At 41.9% G+C, this 14,035-nt stretch overlaps 1 protein-coding gene across 2 annotated transcripts in view; it reads left to right on the top strand.

Moving 5' to 3' along the window:
* The first annotated feature begins 420 nt into the window (after positions 1 to 420).
* The window catches only part of apba1a (amyloid beta precursor protein binding family A member 1a), a 60,698-nt gene continuing 47,083 nt past the window's right edge, over positions 421 to 14,035 (top strand). For both annotated transcript variants that reach the window (XM_088009177.1, XM_088009176.1), the window contains exon 1: positions 421 to 1,864. In XM_088009177.1, the coding sequence (XP_087865303.1) occupies positions 506 to 1,864 (1,359 nt within the window). In that variant the 5' untranslated portion in view covers positions 421 to 505. The remainder of the gene's footprint in view (positions 1,865 to 14,035) is intronic.

Here is a 14,035-nt window from a genome sequence, read left to right as displayed (position 1 = left end):
TGGCTGAACTGGTGAACCCTTCCTGACTCCTGCTCCGTGTTTTCTCCCCTACCCTTTCCCCACTTCAATAAACTTGTTGTTTTGTACTGACGTCTCCTGACTGTGTTCGTGCATGTGGGTTCGTAAACTGGAACCAAACATGACAAATCTCTCCTTAATCCACAAATCATCAACTTGTGTTCAGCTAGATGTTTCTCTATTCTGGACAAGTTAGTCAGAGTCATTTGTTATGCTGGTGGGGATGTTTGTTGATTATTTCAGAATTCACAGGTATATAACTGTTGTAAGAGGTGCAGCAGAGCATGCAGTGGATGAAAGACTAACTTGGGTGTCCTATAAAATCAAAGTCTTGATTATTATGTTGTATCTGAAAATGTGTTCTCTTTTCTCTTTTCAGTTTTTTTTCCAGATGTCTTTGGGTTGTGTGGTGAGAGTTTTTTTTCCACACCATTAAGTCCACCAGATACCAAAAACCCACCAGAAATCAAAACTTGACGAGGGAACAATGGAAGACATGGACACCGGATTTTGTCATCAGAACATGTGCCAAAATGGCCAATACTGTAACCTGGGCAACCAAGAGAAATGCATTAGATGCTATGAAACCTCAACTGCAGAAAGTAATGGTGGAAGACTTAGGGTTCCTGATCAGTGCAGACCACAGAAGGTAGACATGGACCTCCAAACTCCTCAATCACAGATGACTTATCGTGTCACCAAATCAGCAGGGAAATCTTATTGTAGGCAAGGAGAGAGTAAAGCCCAGATGAAAGATAAGTGGGAGAGGCAAACATTGTGGAAGCAGGGAGAGGCAGAGAGATCTCCCTATACACAGCAGACAAATAGTGGTCGGGGGTTAATGCCAGTAAATGAGGAACAATCACTGTTAAAAGACCAGGTGAGGACCAATGTCCCCCAAGGACAATATAGAAAGAAAGGACACAGAGAAAGTGCTATGGCTGAACAGCAACGTCCTTATCCACCTAATGACACCCCCTCTCAATTTCTGCCTCTGACATGCAATCCCATGCAAGACAGTCAAGATCCTGAAAGACCAAATGAAACAGATGAGATGCTGAATTCTGACTACACCAGCAATGTCTATTCCAAACCAGTTAGCTACTCTGCAGGCCAAGCTATTTGTGCAGCCTGTGAAAACTCAGAAAATGTATATACTGATTTGTATGAGATCTATTCATTCTCTGACCAAGTTTATGAAGAAATCTGTGATGTTCCAGGTTCACTTTTTCCATCTTTTTCAATTGAAAAACAGTCTCTAAATCAGAGAAAAATCAGCATTCAGCAATTGCAAAGTAAAGAGAGAGATAGGCATCACCATCTGAAAGAGGCTGTTGGCTCAAGATTGCATCACTATACCCAGCGCTCAGATGGTGAGTCAGATAGCCCAGAAAAGAATGCAGAGTTTGCCCAGTACCAAAGCACTGATAGCTGTGAACTGGATGAGGACAATGAACAATCTGTAACTGAGGTCAACCAAAGTCTAGGCCCTCCAAATCTTGGAAGCAAAGGAAAAGCTAAAAAACTGTCCCTAAAAGATCATTCTGAACCTACAACTCAAATCAGTTCAAACAAAAACTCCGAAGCCGCAAACCGGGAGGACTCAGTCACACACCAGGTTCTGAATTGTTCTGTGGCTGAGACTTTATCAATGAAGAATAGCCAGGAGAAGGCAGATGCTATCTCTTTGGTCATTAAGGACATTAGGGAGGCTATTGAAGAGGTGAAGACGAGAACTATAAGATCCCCTTATACACCAGATGAACCAAAGGAACCTGTTTGGGTGATGAGACAGGATTTGAGTTCAAATACAGAGTATGATTTCCAGCCATGGCCTGGGGATTATGTAAGTACAAAGCTCTGATTTACACCACACATGATTATTTGAATTATGTTAACAGTTAACTTTAAGTCTAGGGTTCTTACACTCAGGGTAAATCAAGTGACTATCATTTAAGATGTGTGAGAAAAAATTGTAGGAATACAAAGGATTGCTTTACACATTTGTTTCTCTTGGTGAATTCCCACCTAACAGAAAACATCCATATTTCCTCAGGTTTTCATTGAAATCAATGTTCCAGGATTCAGTCAATGTTCTGATAGTGAGTATCAGAACACTGACATGCATCCTCTCATAGATGAATAAGTTTAATGCATTCCATTCCATTCCACAAAGATGTAGAACAGACGGGACACCATCACTCATAATCAGTTTTCAGTTGTGATTTTAACAGAACTAAAATGTAAATAAAAAGAAATCACTCAAGTAAGAGTCAAAACATAATTGGTATTTAAAAAAGGCAACTCAAATAAAAAGGTCAACACCTTTTACATGACCACATCTGACTTAATTTGTAAAAATTATGTAATTAGACAGACAAAAATAAAAATCATGATTGCATACCTGGTATCTCAAGGGAAAAATATCATTACAATCAAACAAATCCAATAACAATATATAAGGTATACTGTATACTAGTGGTCCTCAAAGTGGGTCCTCGAGGGCTGGCATCCTGCATGTTTTAGTTCTCTCCCTGGTTTAACACACCTGGATCAAATGATCCAGGCATTGACATGCTGAAAAGGTTGTTACTATCAGCAGGGAGAAAACTAAAACATACAGGATACTGGCCCTCGAGGACCCACTTTGGGGACCACTGCTGTATACTGTCACTTGACCTCCAAATTTCATGAAAGTAGAAAAAATGAGCTCATACATGTACATAAAAAAGAAGTCACACAGTTACATAAACAGTTTGACAATTTTTGGTTAAAGATATTTTTTGTTAATTTGTTATAACAATAATAATAATAATAATAATAATAATAAAGGTTTAAATAATAGATTATGATTTGTACATTTTAAGAAACAATTTCCATTTAAACATTCTGTGAAAAACAGAACTAATTCAACTTCCTGTATCCTCACAAAGTATTACTGAGATCTGAAAAAAAAAAAACACAGCATGTGTCCACATGAGGGATTGACCAAGGTCAGAATTAATACATGTGACAAAAGGACTCAGTCTTGACCAAGACCAATGAGTCCAGACTTTACTGAGGAGGGTGTGCAACATGGACGTGGCCTTCAAAGTTACCATTTATGAGCTTGAGACTCATATGATGTCAATCAAGTGTTCACTACAAGATCCTCTCTACAGTTGGAAAGCAGATACAAAGAAAAAGTTAGAATGATGCACTTCATGAACGTCACGTGAACTCAACATTCGCTTAAATGTTTGTCTCATCCTTGCACACATGCATCTTCTCAATCAGTCATCATAGTAGCTACAACACTGACAAGGTTTTCTACAATATCAACAAAGACTGAAAATGTATAACCTTCTTAAAAATATAATCAAATATATCTGGAATTGTTTGCTTCTGTGAAATTAATCACTGCTTACCTCTAATCTGCCTTGGCAAGACTGTCCGAGTCATTGGGTCCAGGCTTTAAGACCAGTGAAACAGCGAGACATGGTGCATGGCTCAGGAGACTGGAACTTTAAGCAGGCTGTACTGTCATTTCTGATTGAAAATTCTGAAGTTCTTAAAGAGCTGTTGTTTGAAGGCAAGGTTACCCTCAGAGATCTTTCCTTCTAGCCTTCTCTTTGACAAGTTTCAGCAAGTTGCTCTCCTTCTAGGATATTCTTGCTCATTTGAATCCCAAAGTTTTTCCTGTCTTTCCGTAGTTTTTAAAGACATTTTCCACACACAATTTGTGTATGCAGTGAATAACAATAATGTCACTGCATTACGCATTACACATCCTAAATGTCATTTTCATAGGGAGTTGTTTAACCCACATGCAGAATAAGCCAGCAACACCATAATGAAAATATAATGATGGTGTAGGGTTTTCCCCAGAAAACTTACTAAGGCTGGTGGTCGTGGCATGGAGGCAACATTGTGTTTTTGTATTAAAAAATGTTGACAGGAAATGTAAAATATTGCTGGGTAATTATGTAACTGGAAGACATTGCTGACCATACTTAAACCCACAACTATAGACTCTTAAACAACAAATCAAAAAAATACAATTAAAATACTGTAAATATCAATTATTTGCATTTTTGTTAAATCCAAATCAAATCATCAGTTAGTGGATCTAAAAGCACAAAGTAAAGCTGATCACATTTAGAATCGGCCCAAGACGTAAATGAAGTAAGAGAACTGAACTAAATTAACTAAACCATTAAATCAAATTTAACTGCATTGATATTCATTGCATATGCACTGAAGGCTTAACTTCCTGAAGGACTGGTGTGGACATGTCCCCAGTGGGGAATCCCCTCTCGATCCATGTTTCCCCATCAGATATGGTTCTTCCTGCATCTCCTTGCGGCTCCGCACCACCCAGTGCACATGTGTTTCAGCGAAGTTCACATTTTTTCACGTTTTTACAGATGCGTTCTCATCAGACACACAAAGGGTGAGTTCACACTGCAGCCTGAAGTGACTCAATTCCGATTTTTTTGACATAATGCGACCTGTATCCGATCTTTTCATGGCAGTGTGAACAGCACAGGTCGGATTCTTTTTCGAATGTGACCCATATCTGATACATATCCGATTCAAATGCGACCTAACGTCCAGGCCGTATCCATCCGAACTGAACGTCACTGTTTCACAACAAATCTCACTATTCTGCATCTTGATACGCACAAGCGGGAGGAAAAACAACAACCATGATGGATTATATGAGGATTAAGTTGTTAATATGCTGCTCTGGCTGGACAACAACTTCAAATAAGCTCCACTGTTTGCCTCCATGTTTACTTCCGCAAACACTGAGCACTTCTTCTTTTTACGGCAGTTAGCTGATGCTATGGCGCCCTCTACTGCGCATGCGGGACACTTTCAGGTCGTTTGCCCGTTCACACTGCAGAACGCATACAGGTTGCATTTACTGGCAGTGTGAACGGCCCCGGCAAAAAAATCGGAATTGCCAAAAAATAGGAATTGAGTCACTTCAGGCTGGTTCCAAAACCAAACATTTCCAACAAAGGCCGTGGGTGGCAACATTCGATTTAATTCTTGCAAGCACTTCCGACTTGATTGTTTGAAAAAATATATTTGCTTTATTTTTTGTAAAAATATCGACAAAATAATTGCTAAAAGTCTCTTTCAGCTTAGTTGAAAACAAAAGTTAACTTAATCTGACGTTTCAAGTTCAAAAAGTGATAAAAAAATTTTTTTTACAAAAACGTCCCGTCATCACACAATTCTGCACAAAAATATCCGTTCATCCAAAGCCAAGTCTATCTTCGGCATGTCTTTTCTACTCCGTTTAAGAATCATCAAACTGTCTCGAAGCAAAACTTTCAGCTCTGGTGTTGGTCTTCCTTTAGTTATTATCTCCTGCTTCAATTGAAAATCCACTTTAAAAAACTGTCTAAGTGTAGAAATGAAGTCTTTCATGTTGATGTCGGAAGAGAGGAGAAAACAAATATATCGCTGTACTTTACTTATTTACTGTATGGGTAGCTCCATGGCTATCTCATTGTGTCTTACTCTACAGTTGTCCAGTCACAATATCTGGGATCATGAGCGCCCCCTGCCATGAGGCAAGAGAACTGCCTGCCTCACCTCGAGTCTGTTCTCTGCCGTTTCTGATCGCTCTTCCGCACACAAAACACGATACACACACACTTGGTGACAAAAAACACTGTACATTATATACATAAGCGAAATTATGGAAAATCAGTCCATATATTAAATGTTTTTTAGCCATTTTATTCCTGGCGTACAGACAGGAGGAACATGCTCCCATAGAATGGCAGCCAGTGCAGTTAGCGAGAGGTTGCGCAATCCCAGGTGAGGCTCAGCTCGCTGCTGCCTCACCGGCTTCGCTTCTGAGCATTTGAATGGGAAAATAAGAAAATCCAGCGATTTTTAAGAAAAAACTAATCAGAATTGGTTAAGCTAAGTAAAAAATAGATACTTTATAGTACAAACCACAGGGTGAAAATAGCAATATAAATGGTTTTATTATTATATATGTTACAGGTCCCGGGTGTCAGAACTGCTGTAACAGAGTTGACACAATCTGAAGAGGAAATAGACAAGGAGTCAGCAATGACGACTACTGTTGCTGTTAACATCCAGATTGTATTTTTATTCACTGACTTGTATTAGTAAACCATCTGAGTTCAAATACAATGAAATGACTAAAAGAAAGGGCTAAACCTCTGTTTATAACTATGGTAACTCTAAAATCAAACAATGAATATTATTCTTTGCACTTTTAAAAAGTAAACTTTTAACCCACTTTGAACCTCTTAATGCATTACTTGAATTTGGCCCACAATACAACCCATATTTTGGGAAAAGGGTACTTAATTTGCTTTAACAGCCAACAATAAAAAGAACAGATCAAAATAACACGTATTTAACATGGAGATGTTGGGACATAAGGGTCCTCCATGGAGACGTTAAGATCCAACGGCCCTCAGAGCGAGCCAATGCCAAAACCCGCCTCAGAAAATCAGCCAAACGGTCCACAAAACCTAACTACACTACTTATTCTGGTTAACCAAGATGCTAAATATCCCACACGATAGCCTTGGTGCTTTTCCCCAACCACATACTGACCTGAAGAGGAAATAGACAAGGAGTCAGCAATGACAACTACTGTTGCTGTTAACATCCAGATTGTATTTGAGACAAACCGGAAGTCCATCCCAAAACCAACCTGGAAGCAACACCTCCCAAACAAAGGTTCCGCGTCGCCATTACCGCTCCTGTCCCCTTCCCAGAAAAGCACTATAAATAAAGACAGATGAACATAGCGAACTGCAAATAATAAAAAAAACAACAAAATACTGTGGTGCCATTTGTAGGTGCACCACACGCTCCCCAACTTAAAAAGGTGGCTCCCGACACATCAAAGTCAGTGATAACAATTCACAAAATATAAACAACTTGGTTATTATCACAGGAACCTCACCCAAAGAACCTTAACCTTCAGTGTACACATCTCAGTATACAAAATTATAAGGCATTGCAAAAAGCACTGTCGTTGCATAAGGTACAGTCTGATGAGGAGCATAGAAATGTCCTTGTACAGGTTGCATTACCCACAATGGTGAAGCTTGTAACCCACACAGTCCAACATGACCCATAACCCCTTGTGGTATGCAGGAGGGCTGGCCCATAGTGTTGTAGGTGAGTCTCTGAGGTGGTCTCCTTGCTCTTGTAGATCTCCTGAGAAATCCCTCCTGAGTTTGTACTTGCTCCTCCTCCTTGTTTTCTAGTTCAACCTGTTCAGTGTCTCTTTCCAGTTCTTGTTCTCCTTGTGCAATGTCTGTTTCACAGTTTTGGACCAGTTCATTTTCAACTGGATGTGGATGCTCCGCTGGAACATTTTCATCTGCAGTGTCCAGTTGAGAGTCCCTCCCTTGCTCCACAGGTGTGAAAACTTGGCTTGAGGCTGGATGAGTTTGAGTGGCTGGTTCTTGTAGTCTGGTTGTCACAGGTACTCTGAGCCAATAACGGGTTCCTGAGTCACTCTCAGAATTTGATGAGTCGCTGTCTCTGTTACTTTGGCTTGGAATGACACGGTGACCTTTGACTCTGCTTCTAATGGGTGCTTTATCTTTTCTGTGATCAACAGTTACAGGTAAGTCGTTCACCAGGTGCAGGAGATTTCTGTGGAGAACCCTGGTTTTCCGGGCATTGTTCTCAGGATATACTTTGTAGATGGGGCTGTCATTAATCTGTTCTTTGACAATGTATATAGTCTGCTCCCAATATGACCTGAGCTTTCCAGGTCCGCCCTTTTCTCCAAGGTTGCGAACTAACACTCGGTCACCTGGCTCTAAGACAACTCCTCTCACATATCGGTCGTAGTGTTTCTTCCCGCGAGCACTCGATCGCTGGCTGTTGTTGGTAGCAATGCGATAAGCCTCTTTCATCCTCCTTGCTCACTTTAGCACATATCCATTTGGTGTTTCACTCTCCTCCTCTGTGTTGAGTCCAAACATGAGGTCCACAGGCAAGCAGGGGTGCCGTCCAAACATTAAGAAATGTGGTGAAAACCCTGTGGCCTCGTGCTTTGTGCAATTATATGCATGAACAACTTGAGGCAAAAAGTCTTTCCAGTTATCTTTTTCTGTCTCTTCCAGAGTTCTCAGCATTTGCAGCAGGGTGCAGTTAAATCGCTCGGCAGGATTTCCCTGTGGGTGGTATGGTGTGGTACGTGAGTGATTGACACCTGACAGCTGTTGTAGGCCCCTGAACAGTGAGTTTTCAAATTCACGGCCCTGGTCATGATGTAGCCTAGCAGGGTAACCGAAGCGAGGAATAAAATCGCTATATAGTTTCTCCGCAGCAGTTTTGGCTGACTTGTTTCTGGTTGGCCATGCCTGAGTGAAACGCGTAAAGTGGTCAACTGCGACAAGTATGTATTCGTAACCACCTCTGCTCTTTTCTAAATGCATAAAGTCAATGGATACTAGCTCCATGGGTGCACTGGAACTGATACTTCCCATGGGTGCCCTAATATGCGTGGTGGGTTTCTTTTGTTTTATACAGGGACATTGTCTTGTCACATAAGCCTCAATGTCCTTCTTCATAAAGGGCCAGTAGAAGCGATCTCGGGCTAGGTTGATAACTCTTTCAGCACCAAGGTGACCCATGTCCTTATGAAGGTGTTTTAGCACCTAGGACCTGTACTCTGCAGGCAGTACAAGCTGCTTTCTACCCCCAGCTTCCCTGTAAAGTAGCTCATTCTCCACTTTAAGTTTTCTCCACTCATGCATTAACCTCCTCACTAACCCATCTGCATTTTGTCTGTCTCTATCAGTTAGTGTGGGTTTTGTCTCTTTTAACCGGAGAAGTTCTTTTATTGTTGTGTCCTGTCTTTGTGCTCTCACTAGCTCCTCGTGGCTAATGCTAGGTAAGGCTGGTGTGTCTGACCTAGTGTCTTGAGCCAGATTTAAAGCAGCTACATAAGCAACATACTTTCCTTTGCTGCCTCGCTCCCTTCCCATGTTGCACAAACAATGTCTCGGCCAAGCTCCTCTGTACACAACTCAACATAACTATCAATGTCCAGCGGAAGGCGTGACAAAGTGTCAGCGTCCACATTAACTTTACCAGGCCGGTACTTGATGTTAAACCTGAAATCTGCAAGCTCTCCTACCCACCTACAACCCCTGGCAAAAAGTATGGAATCACCAGTGTTGGATGAGCAGTCATTCAGACATTTCATGCTGTAAAACAAACTCGGATCAAAAACATGATACAATATTAAGGTCATTCCAAAGTGCAACTTGTTGGCTTTCAGGAACACTCAAAGAAATGAAGAGAAAACATTGTGGAAGTCAGTGAATGATACTTTTATTGACCAAACACAGGGAAATAAATATGGAATCACTCAATTCTGAGGAAAAAAGTATGGAATCACTCAAATTGGAGGTAGAAAAAAGGACACACCCAGTCTATTTCCTTTCCCTAAATGGACACCTGCCCCAGATTAGATGTGCCCGTTAGTGTGCAGTTCAAAACACCTGCAGTCATGACACCTTGGAGGGCTGCTGGACGAAGTGGAGTGGCGAGAACCATGACTCCAACAAGAGAAATGTCCCTTGAAACAAAAGAGAGGATTGTGAAACTTCTTGAAGAAGGTAACCCTTCACGCATGGTTGCTAAAGATGTGGGCTGTTCACAGTCAGCTGTATCCAAGATATGGTCCAAACACAAACAGCATGGAATGGTTGTTAAAGCCAAGCGTACTGGTAGACCAAGAAAGACATTAAAGCGTCAAGACAAACAACTAAAGGTCATTTGTCTTGAAAACCAAAAAAGTACAACTAAACAGATGAAGCATAAATGGGAGGAAGCTGGAGTCAATGTATGTGACCGAACCGTAAGAAATCGCCTAAAGGAGGTGGGATTTCAATACAGGAAAGCTAAATGAAAACCAGCATTGACACCTAACCATAAAAGAACAAGATTCCGATGGGCTAAGGAGAGGCAATCATGGACTGTGGATGACTGGATGAAAGTTGTCTTCAGTGATGAGTCAAGAATCTGCATTGGACAAGGTGATGATGCTGGAACTTTTGTTTGGTGCCGTTCCAGTGAGATTTATGAAGAGGCCTGCCTGAAGAAAACAACCAAATTTCCACAGTCCTTGATGATATGGGGCTGCATGTCAGGCAAAGGCACTGGGGAGATGACTGTGGTTAATTCTTCTATCAATGCACAAGTTTACATTGACATTTTGGACAGTTTTCTCATCCCTTCAATTGAACAGATGTTTGGAGATGATGAAATAATTTTCCAAGATGACAATGCATCGTGCCATAGGGCAAAAACAGTGAAGGCATTCCTTGAAGAAAGACACATTCAGTCGATGTCATGGCCTGCAAATAGTCCAGATCTCAACCCAATAGAAAACCTGTGGTGGAGATTGAAAAAAATGTTCCACAAGAAGGCTCCAACCTGCAAAGCTGATCTGGCAACTGCTATCAAAGAGAGTAGGCACCAAATACTGTTTGTCCCTCATCAAGTCCATGCCTCAGAGACTAAAAGCTGTTATAAAAGCCAAAGATGGTGCAACTAAATACTAGTGATGTATTTTGAATGGTCTTTTGTTTATGTGTTTTTCATGATTCCATACTTTTTTCCTCAGAATTGAGTGATTCCATATTTATTTCCCTGTGTTTGGTCAATAAAAGTATCATTCACTGACTTCCACAATGTTTTCTCTTCATTTCTTTGAGTGTTCCTGAAAGCCAACAAGTTGCACTTTGGAATGACCTTAATATTGTATCATGTTTTTGATCCGAGTTTGTTTTACAGCATGAAATGTCTGAATGACTGCTCATCCAACACTGGTGATTCCATACTTTTTGCCAGGGGTTGTATGTCCTGTTGCATTCAACTTTGCAGTGCTCATTACATACGTCAGGGGGTTGTCTGTGTACACAGTGAACTCTGGGGCATAAAATAAATAATCCCTGAATTTTTCACAAATGGCCCATTTAAGAGCTAAGAACTCTAACTTACCGGAATGTAAACAATTGTTTTTTTCAGCTGGGGTCAGAGTTCTTGAGCCATATGCTATGATTTTTAATTTTCCCCCCTGCCTCTGATATAACACCGCCCCAAGCCCCTTCTCGCAGGCGTCAGTATGTAAAACAAAAGGCAGTTCAAAGTTGGGGTAGGCAAGCACAGGTGGATTGGCCAGAGTGTCAATGAGCTGCCTTAGGATGTGATCATGTTCACTTGTCCAGCTGATAGGAGTCTTTGAAAGCAGCTGAGCACTTTGGCTCTTCCTGGACTTGGTCTGAGTGTTTTCAGGATTCCCTTTAACTTGTAGGAGGCTGTACAAAGGTTTGGCGATCCTGGAAAAATCTTGAATGTAGGCCCGATAATAGCTTAAGAACCCAAGCAGTTTTCTTAACTCACCCACATTTGTTGGCGTCTTCTAAGAGACTTGACAGCTTCATAGTCCTTTGGATCGATTCGGACTCCATTTTCTGAAACCAGCCTATCCACATATCTGACCTCTGCTTTGAACAGTTCACATTTGGTTGGGCGAAGCTTGACCCCATGTTGTTGGAGAGCTCTGAGGAGTCTGCGCAGCGCCTCAACATGTTCAGTGAAACTCTTTGAGTAGCAAAGGATGTCGTCCAGATATGGAATACAACAATCATCATGTAGGGTGCCCAGCATCTCTTCCATACTGCGTTGGAAGGCAGCAGGGGCATTACTGAGACCAAAAGGGATTCTTACCCACTCGTATAGGCCCCAGGGTGAGATGAAGGCAGTCATATGGCGGGAACCCTCGGCCATGTATCCCTGGTGGTAAGCTTTACCTTGATCCAGAATGCTGAACCAGCTGTGGCCGCCCAGCGTGTCCAGAAGGTCTCGGATGCGCGGAAGTGGGTGGCGGTCAGGCATAGTTTTCTGATTCAACTGTCTGTAATCAATACAAAGTCTTAGCGTGCCATCACATTTCCTTACACATACTACAGGTGCAGCAAAGGGTGATTTTGACTTGACTATCCAGCCTTTAGCCAATAAGTCCTGGATGTATTCTTTCACCTCTTTGTATAATGGCTTGGGGATGGCAGTGTATGTGCGTTGGACTGGGATGTCATCTTTCAGGTTGATAGTCATGTTCAAACTCGGAATATTTCCAATGTCTCCATCATCTCGGGCAAAAACATTTGATTCCTCAAATAACATTTGCTTTACTTCCTTTTGTTGTTCTGGTGTCAGGTGACTAATGTCCACTGGGGGGTGCCAGTGAGCAATATTGGATTGCTCCTGGACTTGACTAGATTTGGACACAGAGTCCACAATACAGGTAGAGACTGGTGCTGTTTCATAAGAGTTTTCGGGTTGATCAGTCTGAACTATTTTTACAATAGGCTCAATAGAACCCAAAACTGTCAAGCTGGGTAAAGTCACACTCTGGCTAGAATAGTTTGACACAGGTACTTTTATATACGGCCTATATGTTTTTTCTATTTGTAAAAGTCGTGCTCCAACACTAAGCTGTTCAAAGCGGACATCATCTAGTACTGGTTCAAACAACACAAGTGACTCTGTGGAGCTAATACCGTCTGGGACTCTACACTTAATGTAAGCCACCTGACTAGGATAGACTATTCCCCCTTTGAAGCCTACTTTTACAGTAGCTGGCTCATGTATGGGACGATCTTGGGTCTGGATGAAGCTTACAAGGGTGCTTAAAGCAGAAATGTCGATCCCCATGGCTCTACCAATAAGCTCAATAAGTTTGTAGTTCCCCCCATTGTCTTTAATGAACTCGTGGATCACATTGAAGCCTACAATGGGTCTTTCGATCTTCAAGCGGCTCACAAGGAAGGGTACACGTATAGATAGGTCTGGGTTGTCGTTGCCCTCGAGGTTGACTACAACCTCCACGCACCCATCAAAAGGTACTGAGTCCCCCGTGACTGCTTTCACACTAAGATCATCATCCATCAGTTCACTTAAGGGTCTAACCTGTTGTCCGGGTAAGTATCTATTTAGCCACGCATGATCTAAAAGACTTACCCCTGCTCCTGTGTCTAATACCACCGTTACTAGGTAACCTGCCATCATACATTTGAGAAGGGACTGGCGACCTACTAAGGGAGCTACTAAACCACGTGGTGTTTCTTTGTCAGTTTCTTGTGAACATGCACCCAACGTCTCTCTGCCAGTAGTGCTCTTGGACTTTTTCTTTGGGCGGGACTGCTGAGGTTTGCCGATCAGAGGTGGTCCCTCTGCTCCGATCGTCTCCAGTTTCCCAACGGCTTAGTTTTCTTCAGGCACCCGACAGCATGATGCCCTTCCTCTCCGCAGACAAAGCAGTGGTTACAGTTCGGATTGGTTTGAGAAGCACAGTTCTGACAGCTTTTTCTTTCTCTTTGAAGTTTTCTTTCTGGTTGGGGTTTAGAGCTCCTCTGCTCTGATGCTGGAACAGGAGCTATCATTGCTTTCAGGTTTTCTAGAGCTTGTGTCAGTGTTTTTACTTGTGCGCTGAGTCTTTGGAGTGTGAAGTCATTATTAAGCTGATTTACTTTCACATTGTCCGTTGTTTTCTCTTTCAACTCACTGTTTGCTGCGTGGGCATGACTCACTTTGGTGGTAGAACTTCGGCTAAGTCGACGCTTCCACTCACTTTCCTCTGCCGTTGTCTTTATTACTTGGCGAAACAGTGCCTCGTCACTGACAGTGGGGTCACCTAGGAGGGTCTTGAGGTCTCGGCGAACACTGTCATACTTCTCCCCTATTCCCTGGCAAATAGTGCTGAGAAAGATGCACTGGATTGTAGATATATCGTACTTAACAACTGAGTCTGGCTGTCTGAGTGAGAACAGGATCTTTTGCTTCAGTCCAATCATTCTATACAAAAACTGCTGAGGCGTCTCATTTTCGAACTGCTTAGCACACATTAAATCTTGGAAAAGCTCTGTGCTACTTTTCTCACCTAAGTGAGACTGCAGGAAACTTTTAAGCTCAGAAACTGTGAGATCGTCTTTTATTGTTA

Source organism: Poecilia mexicana, unplaced genomic scaffold (assembly GCF_051168715.1).
Source record: "Poecilia mexicana isolate PSO_F unplaced genomic scaffold, ASM5116871v1 scaffold_9, whole genome shotgun sequence".
Lineage (NCBI taxonomy): Eukaryota > Metazoa > Chordata > Actinopteri > Cyprinodontiformes > Poeciliidae > Poecilia > Poecilia mexicana.
This window is presented reverse-complemented; position numbering and strand designations above follow the sequence as displayed.